The 20,132-nt window shown below is 40.2% G+C and overlaps 1 protein-coding gene across 1 annotated transcript in view; it reads left to right on the top strand.

The window, feature by feature from the left end:
- Nucleotides 1–6,271: 6,271 nt before the first annotated feature.
- The window catches only part of AKNAD1 (AKNA domain containing 1), a 90,714-nt gene continuing 76,853 nt past the window's right edge, over nucleotides 6,272–20,132 (top strand). Inside the window, exons 1-4 of the mRNA XM_007949888.1 lie at nucleotides 6,272–7,234; nucleotides 9,714–9,753; nucleotides 9,918–10,063; nucleotides 10,160–10,219. Of these exons, the coding sequence (XP_007948079.1) occupies nucleotides 6,272–7,234; nucleotides 9,714–9,753; nucleotides 9,918–10,063; nucleotides 10,160–10,219 (1,209 nt within the window). The remainder of the gene's footprint in view (nucleotides 7,235–9,713; nucleotides 9,754–9,917; nucleotides 10,064–10,159; nucleotides 10,220–20,132) is intronic.

The raw sequence follows: 20,132 nt of genomic DNA on the forward strand, positions 1-20,132 counted from the left end.
GGTGTAATCTTTATGAAGACAGATCTCCAGGCCTTTCTTCCACAGTGCCTCTGCCAACCTTTAGGTTAATAGTGCTTAAATATTTCTGCCACCCAAGGACCTACCGTAATAATATATACTATTCTAAATCCTTTGCATGCATTGAGGAGATCTGGTAGCACAATGATTAATTGCTTGGCTGTCAACCAAAAGGTTGGTGGTTCAAACCCAGAAGCCACTCTGTGGGAGAACGATGTGGCAGTCTGCTTCTGTAAAGATTACAATCTTGGAAACCCTATGAGACAATTCTACTCAGTGCTATAGAGTTGTTGTGAGTCAAAATTGACTCCATGACAACAGGTTTGGTGTGGTTTTGGGTTCTGCATGCATTAATTAAGTGAATTAATCTTTGTAAAGATCTTAGAACAGTACATGGCATATAGTAAGTGCGATATAAGTGTTGATTAAAAAATCAATTTACATAATCCTCACAATTCTATGTAGTAGTGCTATTAATACCCCCAATTTACAGATAAGCAAATTGAGGAACAGAAAAATAAAGCAACTTTGCCCAAGGTTGCACAGCTGGTGAGTAGCAGGCCAGTTGTAAACTTGGTCAGCACCAATGGTCACACATATATATTCATTTATTCCAGTGCATATCACCTAATAGAAGTGCTCCAAAACTATTTGTTTAATAAATGAAGGAAGAGCCCTAAATAGATAATAAAACTTATCTATAATCCTACCACATAGAGATTTAGGGAATTTACTCTCCAGAATTTTTCTAATGTGAGAATATACTTTTTTTTTTTTTTTAAATCAGAATAACTTAAAAACTATTTTGAGGAGGATAGCTCTTTTGACATTTTATTCATTATCTTACTTTATAGTAGATATAGCTATATAGATATAATTTCAAGCCACTGATTCCTTCTTAATTGGAGAGTGGAGGGCAGGAAAGAGAGGGAGACATCCCTAGGTGAAGGAGGAAAGGTTTTCTGAGATATTGTGGCCCTTCTTATCTTTAGGCAGAGATTGACAAAGACATGTTAATGTTTAGGGAAAGGAGGAGACTTTCAGGGATGAGGTTTTTTGTTTTCTTTTTATCATACTTCTTTAAGTCAATGTGTCTTAAACTTATCATTAAGAATTATTTAAAAAAAAAATCATTGGCAAGAATTTTCTACATCTTCCAAAAGCACAGAAAAGTCCATGTACAGATTAGACAATCCGTGATGTTTACATAGCTGTGTCAATAAGAAAAATGGATGAAAAGACAGTGTTGACTTTCTAAAGAGCAAGGCAAAAACCAAGCACAGGCTGCTGGCAAAACACCAGGAAGCCGCCTCTTCAAATACTCATTTGCTCACAATTTTAAAAGATTTTTTTTCTGACTTTTAAAATAACTTGAAGATAAATAATCTGTAACAGCTGGTCATCAGATTCATGTACAGTCACGTAAAGAATACATCTCTAAGACTGACTATAAATAATGTATCCATCTGGCTCTCCAGGGAGGATTGGATTGATTTGCTGCTCCCTCACTGTATCTAGCTTCTGCCACTCAGCAACAATAGGCTGAAACCAGACTGCCACACTGAAAGGTATATGGTTACAGTCACAGACACTGCATTTGTAGGCACCCCACATTTCTGGGATAGAGTTAGTGGATAGGATTACCAAAGTATAATGTAGTTATTACAGAGGGGGCCTATATCACATTACCTTTCAAGCTATTTTAATCTAAAAACACTGTACACTGGAAACAAATTCATGAACACCTGACCCCTGGGTGTGGTCTAGGACACATTATTCTGAGCCATCATCCATTTTCTTTCATGAGCAAATAGAAATCCTGAGCAAGGAATAGAGGAAGGGAATATGAAATTTAAAAGAATCAAACCAAGTGTTTTTTTGTTTTCTGAATGCTCTTAAAAGACAAAAAAAAAAAAAAAAAAAAACCAAACTCAAACAACAAAAAAGGACCAAAGTTTAGACCACAGCAGAAGCTTCCTGCGTAGTCTCCAAAGCCACTTTCTCGCACTTGAAGGAACCCAGAAGAAGCAGGCACACCTTGATTTTGAAGCTCGGTTTTTGTTCTATTATTCAATTGCAGTCAACTTCCAACTATCGGAAAAAAATGACTTACAATTAGAGGACTGCTCACTGCGTTGCAAGGCCCTTCAAGCAGTTCAGCCTGTGATATCCAGAGACTAGATGTAAGTGAGTTTTTCTATTGCTACTGCCTTTGTTTTACCTTTTTGTGCAGATTACAGAGTTGTCTTGGTGGAAGACACTGAGCCACCTATTGCTTTGTGTTGTATGTAATATTGATGATCATTACTTAAGGCTCCTGTCATCTGTTCATGTTCTAGATGACACATATATAAAGTAATAAGAAGAATTTGGGTTGTTGTATCATCACCTATAATAGTTAACTCTTACTGTCATTGCAAAGTCAGTAGGGCTGATGTTAGAAGAGCAGATTTAGGACCTGAGAATGTATCTAACTATGCTGCTACTTTAGTGGAGGGAAGCGGGAAGCGTGGGGGGAAACACTGGTGCTTGCACCTCCACCTCTGCATCATACACATCCTCCCTGGTTTATCTGGAGGCTATCAGAGGTCTAAACACAGAACACAGAGGATAGTGGGGAAAAGGTTGAGAGATTGTCACAGACATATTACCCCCTCAGTTTTCCTTTGATGATGAAAACAGTCTTCCAGTATACAACAACACATTACCACTAAATGGGCTGAATAAAAGAAACATCACCTACCAGACAGAAATAATGATTTGCTGACCGTTTTTGGCCTTTAATTAAGGAGCTTTAGTTTTTCCCATCCATAGATATTCTTGATTGTGTCTAGTACCCAGTTATTGCAGCCATGGTCATCTTATCTTGAATATGGCAAGTTAGTGAGCTTAAGACAACACTTCAGTGCCAAATTCAGACTTCATAATAACATAAACCACACAGGGATAGTTGTTCGCATGGTGATTACCTTGTTGCTCATCCTTGCTCAGCACCCAGTTGCAGGTGTTTTCACAGGCAGCTGACTGTGCTGTCCTGGCTTCTTTCGCTCAAAGTGGTCATGCTCAGAGTGATTTGTGAGCTATTGCTGAGCACATAATGGCCAGTGTACCTGCTTGAGCAATAATGGCCCCAGATGCTGTCACTTGACTTCAATAAAGCAAATTGGACTTAATAGGAAGGAAGGTTCTGTTGGGTTCTGACTGGAATCTGGAAGTGTCTTTGGATTCCAAGATTGAGCTGGATGTTGATGTGGGAAGATGTTCAAGATGTTCCAGTTTCTTCAAGCTATGTGTAAGGGGCCCGTGACAGTGCTAAGGATGTGGCTTGTCCTTTTCCCAAATCCTCTTGCTATTTTGCAAAATAATAATAGTAAGAATGATGATGATGATGGTGATGATAACAGAAGGCTGTTTTCCTGGCGGTAATGAGAGAAATACGCAGCCTTCTGGCTTATTTTGGTGCTCTCTCTTTCTTTTCTTAAGGGTTGTAGCAAAATTTAAATATACATTTTATTTGTTTAAATGGAATGATATTTTAGAAACTGGAATCTGGCTACCAAAGAGTCTTTTTCTTCCTTAGCTCGGTGATGAGTACCTCAAGGTTCAAAGAAAGACTGAGGATGAGTCTGGGGCAGTAGCTTGGATCATTAAATGTTCTGCGAAACTAGAATTCGAATTTGTTTTCCTTTCCCCTATTCTCTGAAGACGTTTAAAGATACTCTTTCTCCTTCAGAAAATAGACAAAGTTTTGTCTTAAATTATTTAGTGATATTTTTCATAATCAAACCATACATTCATTTACAGGTAGATTTTAAAAATAGATTCAAGGCTCTCCTGTGGCATAGTGCCTAAGGCATTTGACTGCTAACCAGGAGGCTGGCACTTCAAACCCACCAACCACTCCTCGGAAGGAAGATTGGGCAATCTACTTCCGTAGTGATATTGCCTTGGAAACCCAAGGAGGGGTCGCTATGAGTCAGGTCCAAATTGCCGGCAGTGAGTTTGGTTTTTGTCTTAGAGATTGTGTCTACTGTGTGCCATTTCCTCCACTATCCTTTAAATATCCTGGAGATAAAGGATGCCTAGCCTTCTGTACCTGGACATTTCTTCAGTATTTCAACACTGAATTTGGTTTGTTGTTTTCATTTTTAAACTTTTTGGTGAGTGCTTGCTCTGAGTCAGGAACTATACTAAGTGCTCTATGTGCATTCTCTCATGTAATCATCTAGCAAGACTGTGAACTAGGTGGTATTATCCCTACTTTTCATAAAAGGAAACTGAGACCCAGGAAAGGTAAATAACTTGCCCAAGAACATATAGTAGTAGGCTAAGGAGCCAGCTAGGATTGGAATCCAGGTCTCTCAACTCCTGCTTTCCCACTGTGACTTTGACTTCTATGGAAGCATTGTCCCTTGTCCTTTAGCTTGGGTTAGAATAGCCTGCAGTTCTGTTGATATAGATGTATCTCATTTTACAGTTAACCATTGGATACTATAAATGATTTGAAGGGATCCTGCAGTGATCTTTATCTCTTAATCTGGAGTCTTTAACATGGGCATATATCTATAAATTAAGATTTTTGTATAATCTTTCACAAATGTCTTTATCTCATTTAGTTTGTACTCCTTTTTCTCAGAGAATTAAACCCCAATTTTATTTGTCAGACACATTACTTTAGCTTATTTAGTAAATCACAAATTCGTAGACTCAGGAAAATTTAAATATAGAGAGGACCTCCGAGATCAGTTAGTTCAACCCTGTCATGGTGTGGGCAAGACAGAGTCAATCTCTAGCTGGGTTACCCTGGGTTAGTAACAGCAAAGGTGTTCAGGTCAGATCAAAGCCTGGTTGATGGATGCAGTCAAGTCAATTCCAACTCTTAGCAACCCCGTGTGGCAGAGTACGACTGCCCTAAAGGGTTTTCTAGGCTATAATCTTTGTAGGGGAGATTATCAGGTCTTATTCCCATGGAACAGATGAATGGGTTTGAATCACCAACCTTTTGGTTAGCAGCCAAGTACTTAACCATTGCACCACTAGGGCTCTTTAAAGCCTGATTACTCTATCCAACACTTGAGACAATTTTTCCTGCTTCTAAGGAGCTGCCCCCAAAATTCACTAATCAAGTTTGAGATGTCTAAATGACTTGCTCAGGAAAAAAAAAAAAAAATCATACTAATGGTTTTGTCTGACCATTTTCCATCTAATTCCCAAGACATGCAGCTATGTCCTGGGCCATGACAGCTGATTGGGATCCCTAAAAGGAAGACAGCTTCTCCAGCTAGGTTCCTGCATGGGTCTTAATTAGAAGAGAGAAGCTTGGCTGAAGATTAGCCTCCAGGTGTTCAAAAGGCCCTGGTGTTCCTAGATCATATTTCTATCAGTCCTTGTGGGCCCTTCTCAGATATTCAAAGGAAGATCAGGAGAAGGGCTCAGAATGTCTGAAGAGACAGGTGAAAATGCACCAGAAGCAGAGAAGGTTGATGATTATGTTTGAGCCAAGCCAGCTTTCAGTACCACACAACTCAGAAATCCATCAGTGATTTGTAGAAAAGTCATGGCCACTGTTCTTTTAAAAATCAGTCCTTTAGTTGTATCCCAAACTTCTGTTTGGGGAGATTGCTGTTGTTAGGTGCTGTGGAGTTGATTCCAACTCAAAATGACATTTTGTGACAGAGCAAAACTGATCCATAATGTTACTGGGCTGTAATCTTCATGGGAGCAGATTACTAGCTCTTTCTCCCACAGAGTGCTGGGTGGGTTCCAATGGCCAAATTTTCAGTTAGCAGACAAGCACTTAACCATCGAGTCACCAGGACTCCTTTACAAATGCCAAATTGTATTTCCTAAAAGAGGTTGATAAATACCCAACATTTTTGGTTATTAACTATAGATCAGTGTCTCCCTCAAAATTTAAGGAATGGAAACTAAAATTTTTTTAAGTTTCCCTTCCTTTTCAGTTCTTCTCTTTTATACCACTAATGATGTTAACATGGTATTTAGCTTTTGGTTGAGCTTGCCTTCATATTTATAACTCAATTTCTCTAAATGAAAAGCATTTTAGTTTATTATCGATGCCAGGATAAGCATAGTTTTATACATCATTCTGATATACTTAACAATGAGGCTCTTCTCATTTCTCACAGAATAGGACACACAATGAAGATGATCAATGAAAAGTAGAAGACCTATTGTTACAATAAGAACATCAATACCAGGCATCAGAGTACAAGAGACATCAGGCTGCACGTACATGGATGAAGCTGATTTTTCCAAAGATACAAATTATGATGATGATATTCCCCAAATTAATATATGCAATGATTATAATTTTACCTCAAACAATGACACTTTTGATGTCTCACATCAAATTATTTTAACAGTAGATGACCCTCAGGAAAAGGCTACACATAATAAGACTTGCAGAAATGCAGATATGGCCGTGATTCTAGATAAAATTACTGAAAATGCTGTCAACAAAAAACATGATAAACAATGCACTATAATTCTTCATATTCCACCTAATAAAGAAAACGCTTCAAAGTCAAACATTTCTGATATTTTACTCAATCACCTTTCTAAAGAGGAATTCTTAAAAGGCCAGGGCATTGATTGTGAAACTCTCCCAGAGACCTCTAATATTGATAGCTTTGATGAAACTAATATTAAAAATATCATTTTGTGTTACGTTAAGAATTCTTGGCCAAAAGAACAAACTCCAGAAATTGATGACCAACTCAACCCAAAAAGGGATGGTGAAGACAATAGTAAGCCCAGTTGTTCTGCAGTCAAAATGGAAGAAAACATGTCTGATTTAGAAGAGCCAGTGGTTGCGGGATGCAGCAGCCTTCAAGGGAATTCAAACTTTCTAACTCAAACCAAGAGTCCAAATGATTATCAAAAAAGTTTCCAAGGGCTGGCACCCCAAAAACAACAGACTGAAAAATCAAGTTCCTGGAATGGGTTCAAATACAGCCAAGGTCAAGTTCAGTATTGGCTCCCTGATTTCTCTAAAGTTGCTCCCAGAGTAAAAATCCCTAAAAATAACATAATTAATAAACCACTTACGGTAGCTAAACAAGCAATATCTTCTCTTAACTTGAGAGATAAATCTGCTCTTGTGCAAGACATTTTAGAAACTATGCCTAGTTCAAATTGTGTTGAAAAACATCAAGAGCAGAAAAAGGAAACTGTTGAATCTTCACAACAAATACAGGTAAGAGAGAATAGTCTTCAGTGAATAGAAATCAGTACCACAGATCATCCACATCAGTACGGGGTTTAAGAATGACATGGAGCTGGGTTCTGGTTCTGGGTAACCCTGAGTAAATGACCTTTCAGAAGCTTATTGGATGTCCTTATTGGTAAAATCAGAGGACTAACAACGATACATAAAAGAACAAAACCCAAATTCTTCAACCTAGGATTTGGGCCTCTCTCTCTCGTTCTCTCTCTCTCTCTCTTTTTTAAACTTCATCCTGCTCTTCTGAGTTCCTGGATGCTACAGACGCTTAGCGTGTACTGCTGCTAAGTGAAAAGTTGAAGGTTTGTGTCTGCCCAGAGGCACTTCAGAAGACAGGCCTGTGATCTACTTCCGAAAAATCAGCCACTGAAAACTCTATGGAGAACAGTCCTACTCTGACACACACAGGGTGTCATGAGCTAAAACTGATGGAAGAAGCAACTGGTTACCCTTCTATTTTTCACTTCTTTCTGCCAAGAAGTAATCCTGTACCCAGCTAGTCTGAACCCTTCCTCAGGTCCTGAACTCTCTGAGCCCCTGCTTTGTATGGACTGCTTCTACTTACCCAAGACCTGCTCATTTTCATGGCCTTTTTCAATTTCTACTTGTGCCACAGAACTTTCCAGATTCCCTCAATTCACTCTCTCTCCTGTCCTGATTTGTTTTGTACTTCTGTCAGAACATTTATCTTGGGATGCTTTGGATCAATGATCTGGGGCATGTCTGTTTCTCCCACTAGATTGGAAGGCTCTGGAGTGTAACACTCTTGTCTGATCTTTCCATTGCCTAACTTCCCCCAGAGGCTTGGCCTTGTGTCTTATATATATTATTACTCCCATAGTTATTAATGCTAAGTTGAATTGAATTAAGATCTTAAATAACATATTTCAAGCTGTTATATTTATAACCATGTAGTGCAAAATTGTGTTAATGCTTAAAATTATACCACTTTAATGCTTAAAATTATACCTTTTCCTCTTAACTTCCCATCCCCCAACCCAATTACCCAACATGATCTCATTGCTTTTTTGAGATTTTGTAATAAGGCAAATTCACATCAATGACCAACGTAAACATTTTCGGTTTAGTACTTTGCCAGGACTCCATGGTCTTTCTTTGAAGATGTTTTATGAAGGGTGCCCTGAACTGAACAATCCTGTTTGCCTATTTCCACTTCTACTCTTTCATGCTTCAACTCCCTTCTTTTTCAGTTAAACACTCTGGGAAGTAGAACTTCCCCCCATCCTTGAGCCAAAAGCCCACCTGGCCACAACTGGGATGCTTGTTCGGTCTTGGAGCGATCTATATTCCACTGACACTCAGAAGGCTTAGAGTTCCTCATTTTGCTGGAGAAAAAGTCCCTGAGTGGGCACAGTGCTCAGTGCCCTGTCCTTAGTAAGAGCCGAATGAGTAGCAGGCTCATCTCCCTCTGGCAGTGGGAGCCTGAGGTCAAGAGTCTGATTTTCTCTAGTCCTGTGGAGTCAGATTGTAAAACCAAGCTTCATAGGTTTCCTATCTGTAATATAATTGAGATACTCATTACGACCATAGTCTAATTTGACCGCTAACCATTTAGTTCTCTGACACGAGGGTGTTTTTGGACTTTATGTGATGGGAACAATGATAAGGTCTTCAAGGTGAATCACTCTGGAATTATAAACATACTTTGTACAGTCAGCCTGTGGCAAGTAGAAAAGGGTCATGTCCTGTGTAAACAATCACTGTCTTGACACACATTTTGGAACTTAATGAACACTGTTTTCCTTCTAGAGGGTGATTACTACGCGTTTGGTGCTACGAGAGCACCAGCAACAGAGCTGTGACAAGACCAACAACAGTCCCTGTCCTCATGGCATTTATAGCCCGAAAAAAACTCCAAAAACCAAACTCACTGCCATTGAGTCAGATCCGACTCATAGCAACCCCTCCTTTGGTTTCAGAGGCAGTATCTGTATAGAAATAGATTGCCCAACCTTCCTTCCTTGACCAACCATCCTTCTGAAGAGTGGCTGGTGGGTTTGAACCGCCAGTCTTCTGGTTAGCAGTCAAATGCCTCAGGCACTATGCCACCAGAACTCCCAGTTTATGGCCTAGTTTTAGGAGAAATGTTTGAGTATACCACATAACAGTAACAAATACAGTAGTAATAATGGATAGCACATATTGAATGCTTACCATGCGCCTGATATTATGGTAAATATTTAACATTTAATCCTCATATCAACCCTATGAGGTAGATTCTATTATTATCCCTATTTTACCACTAAACAATCTGAGGCTTACAGTGATTAAGCAATTGCCCAGGGTCATCCAGCAGGTAAGTATCAGAACCGGAATTCAATTGTGGCATTGGGCCATTAGCTACCTCTGTGATGACCAGAACACAACTGATCATTCTGAATAATGGCTTTGTTGATCTAGAGTAATGTTTTCTTATCCTTTAATTGTGCAGATAGAGCCTGCAGCACATACCCACCAAGAACTTCTTACAGGTATTATCATTTTTCAACTTCTTTGACATAGATAGGCCTATTGTGGGCTTTTTAAACAAAAATAGCAAATGGTGATGATTGCCACAGACTTCTGTTTTCAGTAGTTAACAAAACTGCGATAAGTTGATATGAATGGCAGCCAAAACATATTCTTTCTTATATAGGAATAGAATCTGAGACAAGTCTCTTTAAATTGTCACCAGCCTCTCGGGAAGACTCTTCCTCAAGTTCTAACGTATTTGAAGAGATATCAAAAGGGAAACAGATGTGTCAGAAGTTAAAAGAACAGACTGATCAACTGAAGGCTAAAGTAATACTCTTAAAGCTTGTTATGAACAACAGAAGTAAACAAATTCAAACATGAGACACAATGCCATTAATGAAAGATTGCCTGTTTTCACTGCAGGTTCAAGACTTTTCCAAAAGAATAGCACAAGATTCTCCCTATTCACAAAATAGGAGTCAGGTAATAAATTTCATCCAGTTTTTAAAAATTGTTATTAGGAAATTTGACATGGATAAATATAAATGTCTTGATATGATCATGCTTTCTCTACATTGGTGGGAGTAGAAATGTACTGGTAGGAAATGTTTTTGCTACAGATTAAACTATCTTTGTGTTGTAGACATAGACAAGCTTAGAATTCTGTTTCTTCATGTATTTAGTCCCTTTGCTTTCTCAGGGGACCTATCATTTATGCCTGTTACTCCCCACTAGTCACCTACTAATACATTGGAGAACATGATAGATTCAAGAGAAGAAAATATAAGCTATTATAAAAGGTAACCTATGCATAGTTTGTGAGGCTTGGTGGATATGTTTTTGTTGTTGTTAGGTGCCATTGAGTTGGCTCTGACTCATAGCAACCCTGTGTACAACAGAATGAAACACTGCCCAGTCCTGTGCCAGCCTCACAATCCTTGCTATACCTGAGCCCATTGTTGCAGTCACTGTGTCAATCCATCTCATTGAGGGCCTTCCCCTTTTTTTGTTGACCCTCCACTTTATCAAGCATGATATCCTTCTCCGGGGAATGGTCCCTTTTGACAACATGACCAAAGTAGGTGAGGCGAAGTCTGGCCATTCTTGCTTCAAAGGAGCATTCCAGCTGCACTTCTTCCAGGACAGATTTGTTAGTTCTTTTGGCAGTCCTTGGTACTTTCAGTATTCTTCTGCAGCACTGCAACTCAAAAGGGTCAACTCTTCTTCTGTCCTTAATTGTTGTCCAGCTTTCATATGCATATGAGGTGATTGAAAACAGCATGGGTTCGGTTAGGCGCACCTTAGTGTTCAATGAGACATCTTTGCTCTTGAGCACTTTAAAGAGGTCTTTTGCACTAGATTTGCCCAGTGCAATACGTTGTCTGATTTCTTGACTGCTGCCACCATTGGTGTTGATTGTGGAACCAAGTAATATAAAATCTTTGACAACTTCAATCTTTTCTCCATTTATGGTGATGCTGCTTATTGGTCCAGTTGTGAGGATTTTCGTTTTCTTTATGTTGAGGTGTAATCCATACTACAGACTGTAGTCTTTCAGATTATTTGTTCAGCATACAGATTGAATAAATATGGTGAAAGGATATAATCCTGACACACTCCCTTCCTGATTTTAAACTATGCAGTACCCCCTTGTTTTGTTTGAGTGACAGCCTCCTGATTTATGTACAGATTCCTCAAGAGCATAGTTGAGTGTTCTAGAATTCCCATTCTTCTCAATGTTATCCATAATTTGTTATGATCCACACAATCAAATGCTTTAAAATGTTTTTTTGCATAGTCAAAAAAACACAAGTAAACATCTTTCTGGTATTCTTTGCTTTCAGTCAAGATCCATCTGACATAAGCAATAATACCTCTCATTCCACGTCCTCTTCTGCATCCAGCTTGCATTTCTGGAAGTTCTCTGTCAATATATTGCTGCTACCATTTTTTTATTATCTTCAGCAAATTTACTTGCATGTGATATTAATGACATTATTTGATAAAGTCCACACTCTGTGGGATCATTTTTCTTTGAAATGGGTACAAATATGGATCTCCTCCAGTCAGCTGCCCAGGTAGCTGTCTTACAAATTTCTTGGCATAGACAAGTGAGTGCCTCCAGTGTGGCAGCCATTTGTTGAAACATCTCAGTGGAGATTGAAACATCAATCCCTGGAGCCATGTTTAGCAAATTCTTTCAGTGCAGCTTTGATTTCTTCCTTTAATACCTTTGGTTCTTGATCATATGCCACCTCCTGAAATGGATGAACATCGACCAATTATTTTTGGTACAGTGACTCTGTGTATTTCCTCCATCTTCTTTTGATGCTTTCTGCATCATTCAATATTTTGCCCACAGACTCTTTCAACACTGCAACTCGAGGCTTGCATTTTTTCTTCAGTTGTTTCAGCTTTAGAAATGCCAAATGCATTCTTCCCTTTTGGTTTTCTAACTCCATGTCTTTGCACATTTCATTATAATAATTGACGTAGTCTTCTCGAGCTGCTCTTTGAAATCTTCTGTTCAGCTCTTTTATCTTGTCATTTCTTCTACTTGCTTTAGCTGCTTTCCATTCCAGAGCAAGTTTCAGAGTCTCTTCTGACATCCATTTTGGTCTTTTCTTCTTTTCCTGTCTTTTGCTTTCTTCATGGATGATGTTCTTGATGTCATCCCACAATTCATCTGATTTTTGGTCACTAGTGTTCAGTTCATCAAATCTATTCTTTAGATGGTCTCTAAATTTAGGTGGTGTGTAATCAAGGTGTATTTTGGCTCTGTGGACTTGTTTTAATTATTTTCAGTTTCAACTTGAACATGTGTATGAGCAATTGATGGTCTGTTCCACAATCATCTCCTCGTCTTGTTTTGACTAAAGATACTGAACTTCTCCATTGGTTCTTTCCACAGATATAGTCAATCTGATTCCTGTGTATTCCATCTGGTGAGGTCCACATGTATGACACTGTTTATGTTGTTGAAAAAGGTATTTGTAATGAATAAGTTGCTTGTCTTGCCAAATTCTATCATGTGATCTCCAATGTAATTTTTATCACTAAGGCCATATTTTCCAACTATTGGTGATACTTCTTTATTTCCAACCTTTGCATTCCAATCACTAGTAATAATCAACACATCTTGATTGCATGCAGTAAATTTCAGACTGCAGAAGTTGGTAAAAATCTTCAATTTCCTCATCTCTGGCTTTGGAAGTTGGTGTGTAAATTTGAATAATAGTAATATTAACTGGTCTTCCTTATACACATATGGATATTATCCTATCACTGACAGTATTATTCTTCAGGATAGATCTTGAAACATTCTTTGTGATAATAAATGCCACACCATTCCTCTTCTATTTGTCATTCCTGGCATAGTAGATCATATGGTTGTATAATTCAAAATGGCCCAAACCAGTCCATTTCAGCTCACTAATGCCTAGGATATCGATCTTTATGGGTTCCATTTTATTTTTGACAACTTCCAATTTTTCTACATTCATACTTTGTACATTCCATGTTCTGATTATTAATGGATGCTTGGAGCTGTTTCTTCCCATTTTGAATCATGCACATCAGCAGATAGATGTCCTGAAAGGTTTACTCCATCCACGTCATTAAGGTCGACTCTGCTTTGAGGAGGCAGCTCTTCTCCAGTCCTATTTTGAGTGCCTTCCAACCTGAGGGCCTCATCTTCTACATCAAAGTTTTAGGGCTATTCATAAAGTTTTCCAGCTCTATCTCAGATAATGTTTCACTGCTATTCATAAGATTTTCACTGGCCAATTCTTTGAGAAATGGGTGGCCTCTTTCTTCTTCCAAGTCTGTCTTAGTCTGGAAGCTCTGCTGAAACTTGTCCACCATGGGTGACCCTGCTGGTATTTGAAATACCTCACAGTAACACACAAGCCACCACAGTACAATAAGCTAATAGACAAGTGGTGGCTGGTGGATTTAAGTTTAGAAAAATTACTGGTATTTGGTAATAAAACATATAAAACTTTAAAATTCCTAAAATTGATCTTGAAGCTATGCTTTTAAGACCAGAATTTATTACCTTTACATTCTTGCTTGTTTCTGTATTTAGTAAAATCACTAATTTATGTTGTCACCATAATAGCCTTGCTCATCCGTAGCAGGGCCATGGGAAGGTGTGGTAGAACAGGGCAATGGGGCAAAATGTTGAGACTAGGAGAACCAGAAATGTGCTCCCATGGAAGATTGGGCCATTGGGTCAGAAACAAGGTAAGTGATCAGAAATCCTGATGAAAATGCAAGCAAAGTTTAAGTGCTGTGCTTCAGAAACTAAACACTCTAGAGAGTAATCAAGAGGACCTAAGTGCTAAAAGATACAATTAATTATTCATTCATTCATCATATTAATTAAATAACTCCTTTATTCATTCAATATTTATCAAGTACTTCCTATGTCCTATCATGGCAACCCCATGTGTGCAGTGGAACCGTGCTCAATAAGTTTTCAAATCTAGTAGTTGAGCACTTTACCATTTGTGCTATCCAGTGACACAGGGTCACCATGAGTAGGAATCCACTGTATGGCAAATAACAATAATCCTATGTCCCAGACCCTGTGTCAGGCACTAGTGACTTAAAAATAAAGCAACAATCCCCTTTTCAAGTGTCTCATAGTCTCCTAGGAACAAAAGACTGGTAAAAGACAAGTAAATTTCACCTTGACAAATGTCACAGATGATGCTATTGGCAGTCTAGAAGAGGCTTACCCTTCCCAGCCAAAGAGCATTTTGGAAGGCTTCCTGGAAGTAATTTCTTTTCTTTTCTTTTTTTTTTAAATTGTGATTTGGGTGAAAATTTACATAGCAAATTCACTTTCCATACAGCAGTTTACATACACTTTGTCTCATGACATTGACCGCAATTCACCACAATGCAACAGCTCCCCTCCCACTTCCTCCCTATAGTTACCTCTTCCCTGTGTCCATCTCTCCATGCACTCCTGCCCCTGAGCTGTCTTCCTGTGCATAAGCAGCCCTTCTTTCTCCCATGATTGTTCTCTCCAGGAGTGTATCTACCTCAGGGAAATGTTCAACTCATATACCTGTCTATTATTGGCTGGAAGCCATGGAAGTGATTTCTGAGCTAGGCATTGCTCAGAGTAGGGGCGAAATAGGGGCACAGTTGGCAGAGTAGGGGGTAAAGAGGTGTTCTGGGAAAAGGCAACAACAGGTATAAAGGCAAGAAAGTGCTAAGGAACTGTATAACACTGTAACTTATCAACTAGAGCTCAGAGTACATGTGGTGAAGTAGAAGAGAGTAGGCTAGAGAGCTCGACAAAGATCACATCATGAACAGCCTTTTAAGTCATGCTAGGAGACTTAAATTTTATCCTGAGGTTGAGTGATAGGACACTGAAGGATTTAAAGCTGAGAAATGACAAGCATCATGGGGCAAGACTGTATATACAGAGATTGGTTATTGTTATGTGCTGTCGAGTCAGACCTGACTCATAGTGACTCCTCCTTGGGTTTCCAAGGCAGTATCACTACGGAAGTAGATTGCCCAACCTTCCTTCCGAGGAGTGACTGGTGGGTTTGAACAGCCAGCCTTCTGGTTCACAGTCAAGTAAGTGCCTTAGGCACTATGCTACCAGAGCTCCTCAGAGATTTGTTAGGAAGCTCTAATCCAGAAAACAAGATAAGAGAGCCTGAACCAAAACTGACAGAGAAGATGTAGAGAAGGACAAACCCAAGGGTTTATGGAAGGGGTGGCAGATTGAAAAGGGAGGGAATAAAAGAAGAAAGGAGGCTTGGATGAATTCCAGATTTCTGGCTGGGGCAACTAAGGTCAGAAATAAAAGTAGAGGAGCCAGTTCACAATGGGTATTGGACACAGGCAAAAGGTAAGATGTCAAGTTCAGTTTGGGACATTTTGAGTTGGAGCTCCTTATAGGACATCCAAAAGGTCCATGTGTGGCACAAATGATTTGTGCTCAACTATTAACCTAAAGGTTGGTGGTTCAGATCCATCCAGGGATGCCACTGAAGAAAGGTCTGGTGATCTGCTTCCATAAAGATTACATCCAAGAAAACCCTATGGAGCAGTTCTACTCTGTAACACATAGGGTCACCATGAATTGGAATTGACTCAACAACAATAGATTTTGTTTGTTTGTTTGTTTGTTTTTAATAGGACATCCTAGTGGAGAGGTCCAGCGGGCATTTAGAGCAATGGATCTGGACATTAGAAGAGTTGTTTGGGAAGAAATGTAGATTTGGGTATTGTAGTAGATTGAAACTATGGATGAGAATGTCCACGTAAAATATATAGAGAAGTGAAGAGGACCAAGGATAGAATTATGGAAAACATAAATTCAGTCGTGAAGGAAGAGGAGTCTGCAAAGGAGACTGAGAAGGAATGATCTGAAAGGTCAGAAGGCAGTCCTGGAGGGAGCGGAGCTGTGGAAGGCAAGGGGAAAGGAAGTTTTAAGAAAGAGGAGTAGAGTATACTATCAAATGTTCAAGTAAGGAACGCAAGATGTGCATTGGATTTGAAAACCAAGAGTTCATGAGGGACCTCAGCGAGCACAGTTTCAATGAAGTGGTGGATCCAGAGAAGCCAGACTGCAGGGGTTAGGGAGTGAATGACAGATAAAGGAGATCTCCAAAGAATCAGACTTTCAGGAACTGGGAGAACATAGAATTAAAAAGGGTAGGCAAAGCAGAAAGAACTGGTCTACAGAAAGGCACTAGAGGGTAAGTGAAATTCTGGTTGTGACTTAGAAGAGAGCAAATGTGCTCCTGACAGTGGTTTGAGAGTTCAGGTCCATTTGGTCCAGTGTTGGAAGACAGAGTTAAGACTAAAACTTGTCAGTTTGGTTCACACAGCATAATAGAAAGCATTTGGATTTTGGAGCATTCTAGTGAGTTTACATCCTAATTCTACTTATTGGATATATGATCTTAGACATGTTGTAGCATGTCTCCCATCTCACAGCTATTACGAGAATTAAATGAGATAACCTCATTTAACCTCATTTAGAAACCATTCTGGTAGCGTAGTGCCTAAGGCATTGACTGCTAACCAGAAGGCTGGTGGCTCAAACCCACCAGCCACTCCTCGGAAGGAAGACGGGGTGATCTACTTCCATAGAGATGCTGCCTTGGAAACTCAAAGAGGCTCACTACAAGTCAGGATTGACTCAACGGTAGTGAGATGGCACATAACAACAACAACATGTAATTTAAATTCCAGTATCCTAAATTATAATTCATAACTGACTTTCTTCTCTTTCTTCCTTATCCTCTTTCCTTTGAGCACCTAACTCACTCTCATGGCTTCAAATGCCATTTTCAAGCTATAAAGTCCTAGTTTTAACTTCTCATCTGTAGCTCCAAATGTTTGTGTATATCTTCACTTGATATCTCACTCCCACTGTAAACTTAGCCAACAATGACATCTTTGCTCAAACTTGTCAGGATTTCTGAATTCCTCATTTTAGTCAGGGGCATCACATTCTTCCCAACTGCCAAACTCGTAGTCTAAGCCTTGTCTTGATATTTACAGTATCAGTCAAGTTCCTGGTAGGAACCAGATGGCTTAGATGAATGAAGTAATGGAGGAGAATTTCTAAGGGAGACCAATAAGGGATGGAAACACATCTATCTCATTGGAGTAACAGCAGGGAGCTGTTTCACCCTTAGGCCTGAAAAAGGACAGGGGAAGTCCAGGTACTGGAGCCTGAAGAGGCTTACCCTTCCCAGCCAGTGACCACTTTGGAAGGCTTCCTGGGAGTGACTTCTGAGCTAGGCATTGCTGAGAGTAGGGGAGAAGTAGGGGCACAGTAAGGGTAAGCCTCCTACAGCTGTAGCTGTAGAAGTAGCTGACAAACCTGTGGCCTTTGGTGGAGGGACGCATCCAGGATGACATGGGTGGGGAGAGTCAGGGAAATAAAGATCCTTTATCTCACCCTCTCCAATCCCTCTCTCTTGCCATTGCTTTCCATTGGCTGAAACCAACCAAGTCTGAGGGCAAGGAAGCCTGTTGAAGCAACTCATTAAAGGTCAGCATCATGGGCACAGAGAAAGATGGGTCTGTAGGGATGGAGTGGGGGTAGAGTAGGGAGGTAGGGATAGAATACATCTACCACACTTGCCATTTTTTATGAAGTGCCTAAGGCATTTGACTGCTAACCAGAAGGCTACAGGTTCAAACTCAACAGCCACTCCTCAGAAGGAAGATTGGGCAATCTACTTCTGTAGAGATACTACCTTGGAAACCCAAGGAGGTGTTGCTATGAGTTGAGTCAACTAGATGGCAGTAAGTTTGGTTTTTTTGGTTTATGCCCAGTGTGATAGTTGGAGCTGTGTGTCAACTTGGCTGGACCCCAGTTCTGTGTGGTTGTTCCCATGATGGGATCAGATGACTGTGTTTTGAGTGGCCAATCTGCCCAAGGGGAGTTTCCCTAGGGGTGTGGCCTGCTACCAGGATATCCAGGGACATCTTGGGAAGAGAGACATTCTTTGAGGAATTGGGACCCTGGTGTGCTGACTACAACCTTCTGTAAGTGAGCAGCCCACTGCTCTGCCCGGAGATCTTGGATTCGTCTTTCGTTGGAGTCAACAACCAGTGTACTGCCTGCCAGCCTTGAATTTCTCTGCCTCCTGCACTTGCGGAAGCTAAGGCTGCTGCCAGCCCGGGGTTTCCTCCAGGGACTTTGGACTTGCTGGCTTCTATACGTTTGTGAGCCATTTTCCTAAGATAAATTTCTCTTTTTCTCTCTCTCTCTCACTCTACGCTTTGCTGGTTTTTGTGTTTCTCTAGAGAACCCCATCTAACACATTTGGTATCGAGAGTGGTTCTAGAGAGACAAAATCATAAGGATGGGCTTCCTAGATTGGTTCTCCAGTTTGATTAATTTTGATGACACTAGCGACTCTGCTTCTGCTAGTAAAGAGAGCCCTACTAATCCGTGGTGTGAGGTGGCAAAATTAATATGCGAAACAGCACCACCAATAGATCAAGTACTTGTGAGAAGTGATGCTCTGGGTGATCGGATATTTGATACTTTTCTGCAATTTTGTCAGAATGAGGAGTATAGGGAAGCTGGTTGATTGGTCCTACTTACACTGGATAAATTGGTGAAAGAGCTAGATGGGCTCAAAGCTGATGAGTCTCGGCTTAAGCGCTGCATGAATGACCTCAGTGCTTCCAGCTGTGCCCTGAGAGAAAGCCTTATAGCTTCTACTACCAGGGCTGACATAGCTGAAACCCATATCCAGAGTCTTATTGTAAGAGTAGCTGATTTACAATGCCAGCTCAATTGCCAACCCAGAACAGTGTCTATCGTTAAAGTGAGGACATTGATTGGAAAAAAATGGGATCCTGTAACCTGGAATGGGGACATATGGACAGATGATCAGGAAGATCAGGATGTGGAGCCTGTAAATTCTGTTGAATCCCTCCCATCTGAACAGATTACTGTAAAACCATTATCCCCTCCCCCTCAGTTTGAGGGGACTAGCCAAACCGGTCCTGCAGGGTTATTGTGTGAGGCAGAGGCCATGGAAAACATTCCTGAATGCTCTCAGGAAACTGCCTCAAGCACGGGCAAGGCCCATAACAAAGGTCAAGTCTAAGAGAGCCCCAAGAGGTGAAATAGAAAGTGTGACTGAGGAGGTGATACGCTATACTCAAAAAGATGTGCTTGATTTTGCCAACATGTACAGACAGAAACCTGGATAATATGTATGGGAATGGCTACTAAGGATGTGGGATAATGGTGCAAGTAATGTAAGATTGGATCAGTCTGAGTTTATTGATTTAGGTCCACTAAGTATGGATTCTTCATTCAATGTCTCAGCTTGAGAGGTTAGGAAAGGATCTAATACTTTACTTGGTTGGTTTACTGAAGCATGGATTATGCAGTGGCCTACCTTAAGTCAAGTTGAAGTACCAGACCTGCCTTGGTTTAATGTAGAAGAAGGTATCCAGAGGCTTAGGGAAATTGGCCTGTTCGAATGGATTTATCAGATTAGACCCCTAGAGCCAGAAATGGAGAGTCCAGAAGACACGTCTTTCACCAGTACCGTGAGGAATAAATTTGTGAAGGGGGCTCCACCATCCTTGAAGACTGCTGTGATTGCTATTTTATGTAAACCTGATTTGACAGTGGGAACTGCCCTAATTGAACTAAGACACTTACATACTATATGGCTGACTGGAGCCTGTGGTAGTAGGGGCCAAATGGCAAAAGTTAATCGACAAAGGCAAGGTGGGCGTGGTTACCATAATGGACAGCAGAGTCAGAACACTAATCAGAATAGTCTGACTCGTGTGGAATTATGGCATTGGCTACTTGCTCATGGTGTTCCTCGTAGTGAAATACATGGCAAGCCTACTAAATATTTACTTGATCTAT

The sequence above is a fragment of the Orycteropus afer genome, unplaced genomic scaffold, assembly GCF_000298275.1.
Source record: "Orycteropus afer afer isolate SDZICR_OR568_19922 unplaced genomic scaffold, OryAfe1.0 scaffold00010, whole genome shotgun sequence".
Classification (NCBI taxonomy): Eukaryota; Metazoa; Chordata; class Mammalia; order Tubulidentata; family Orycteropodidae; genus Orycteropus; species Orycteropus afer.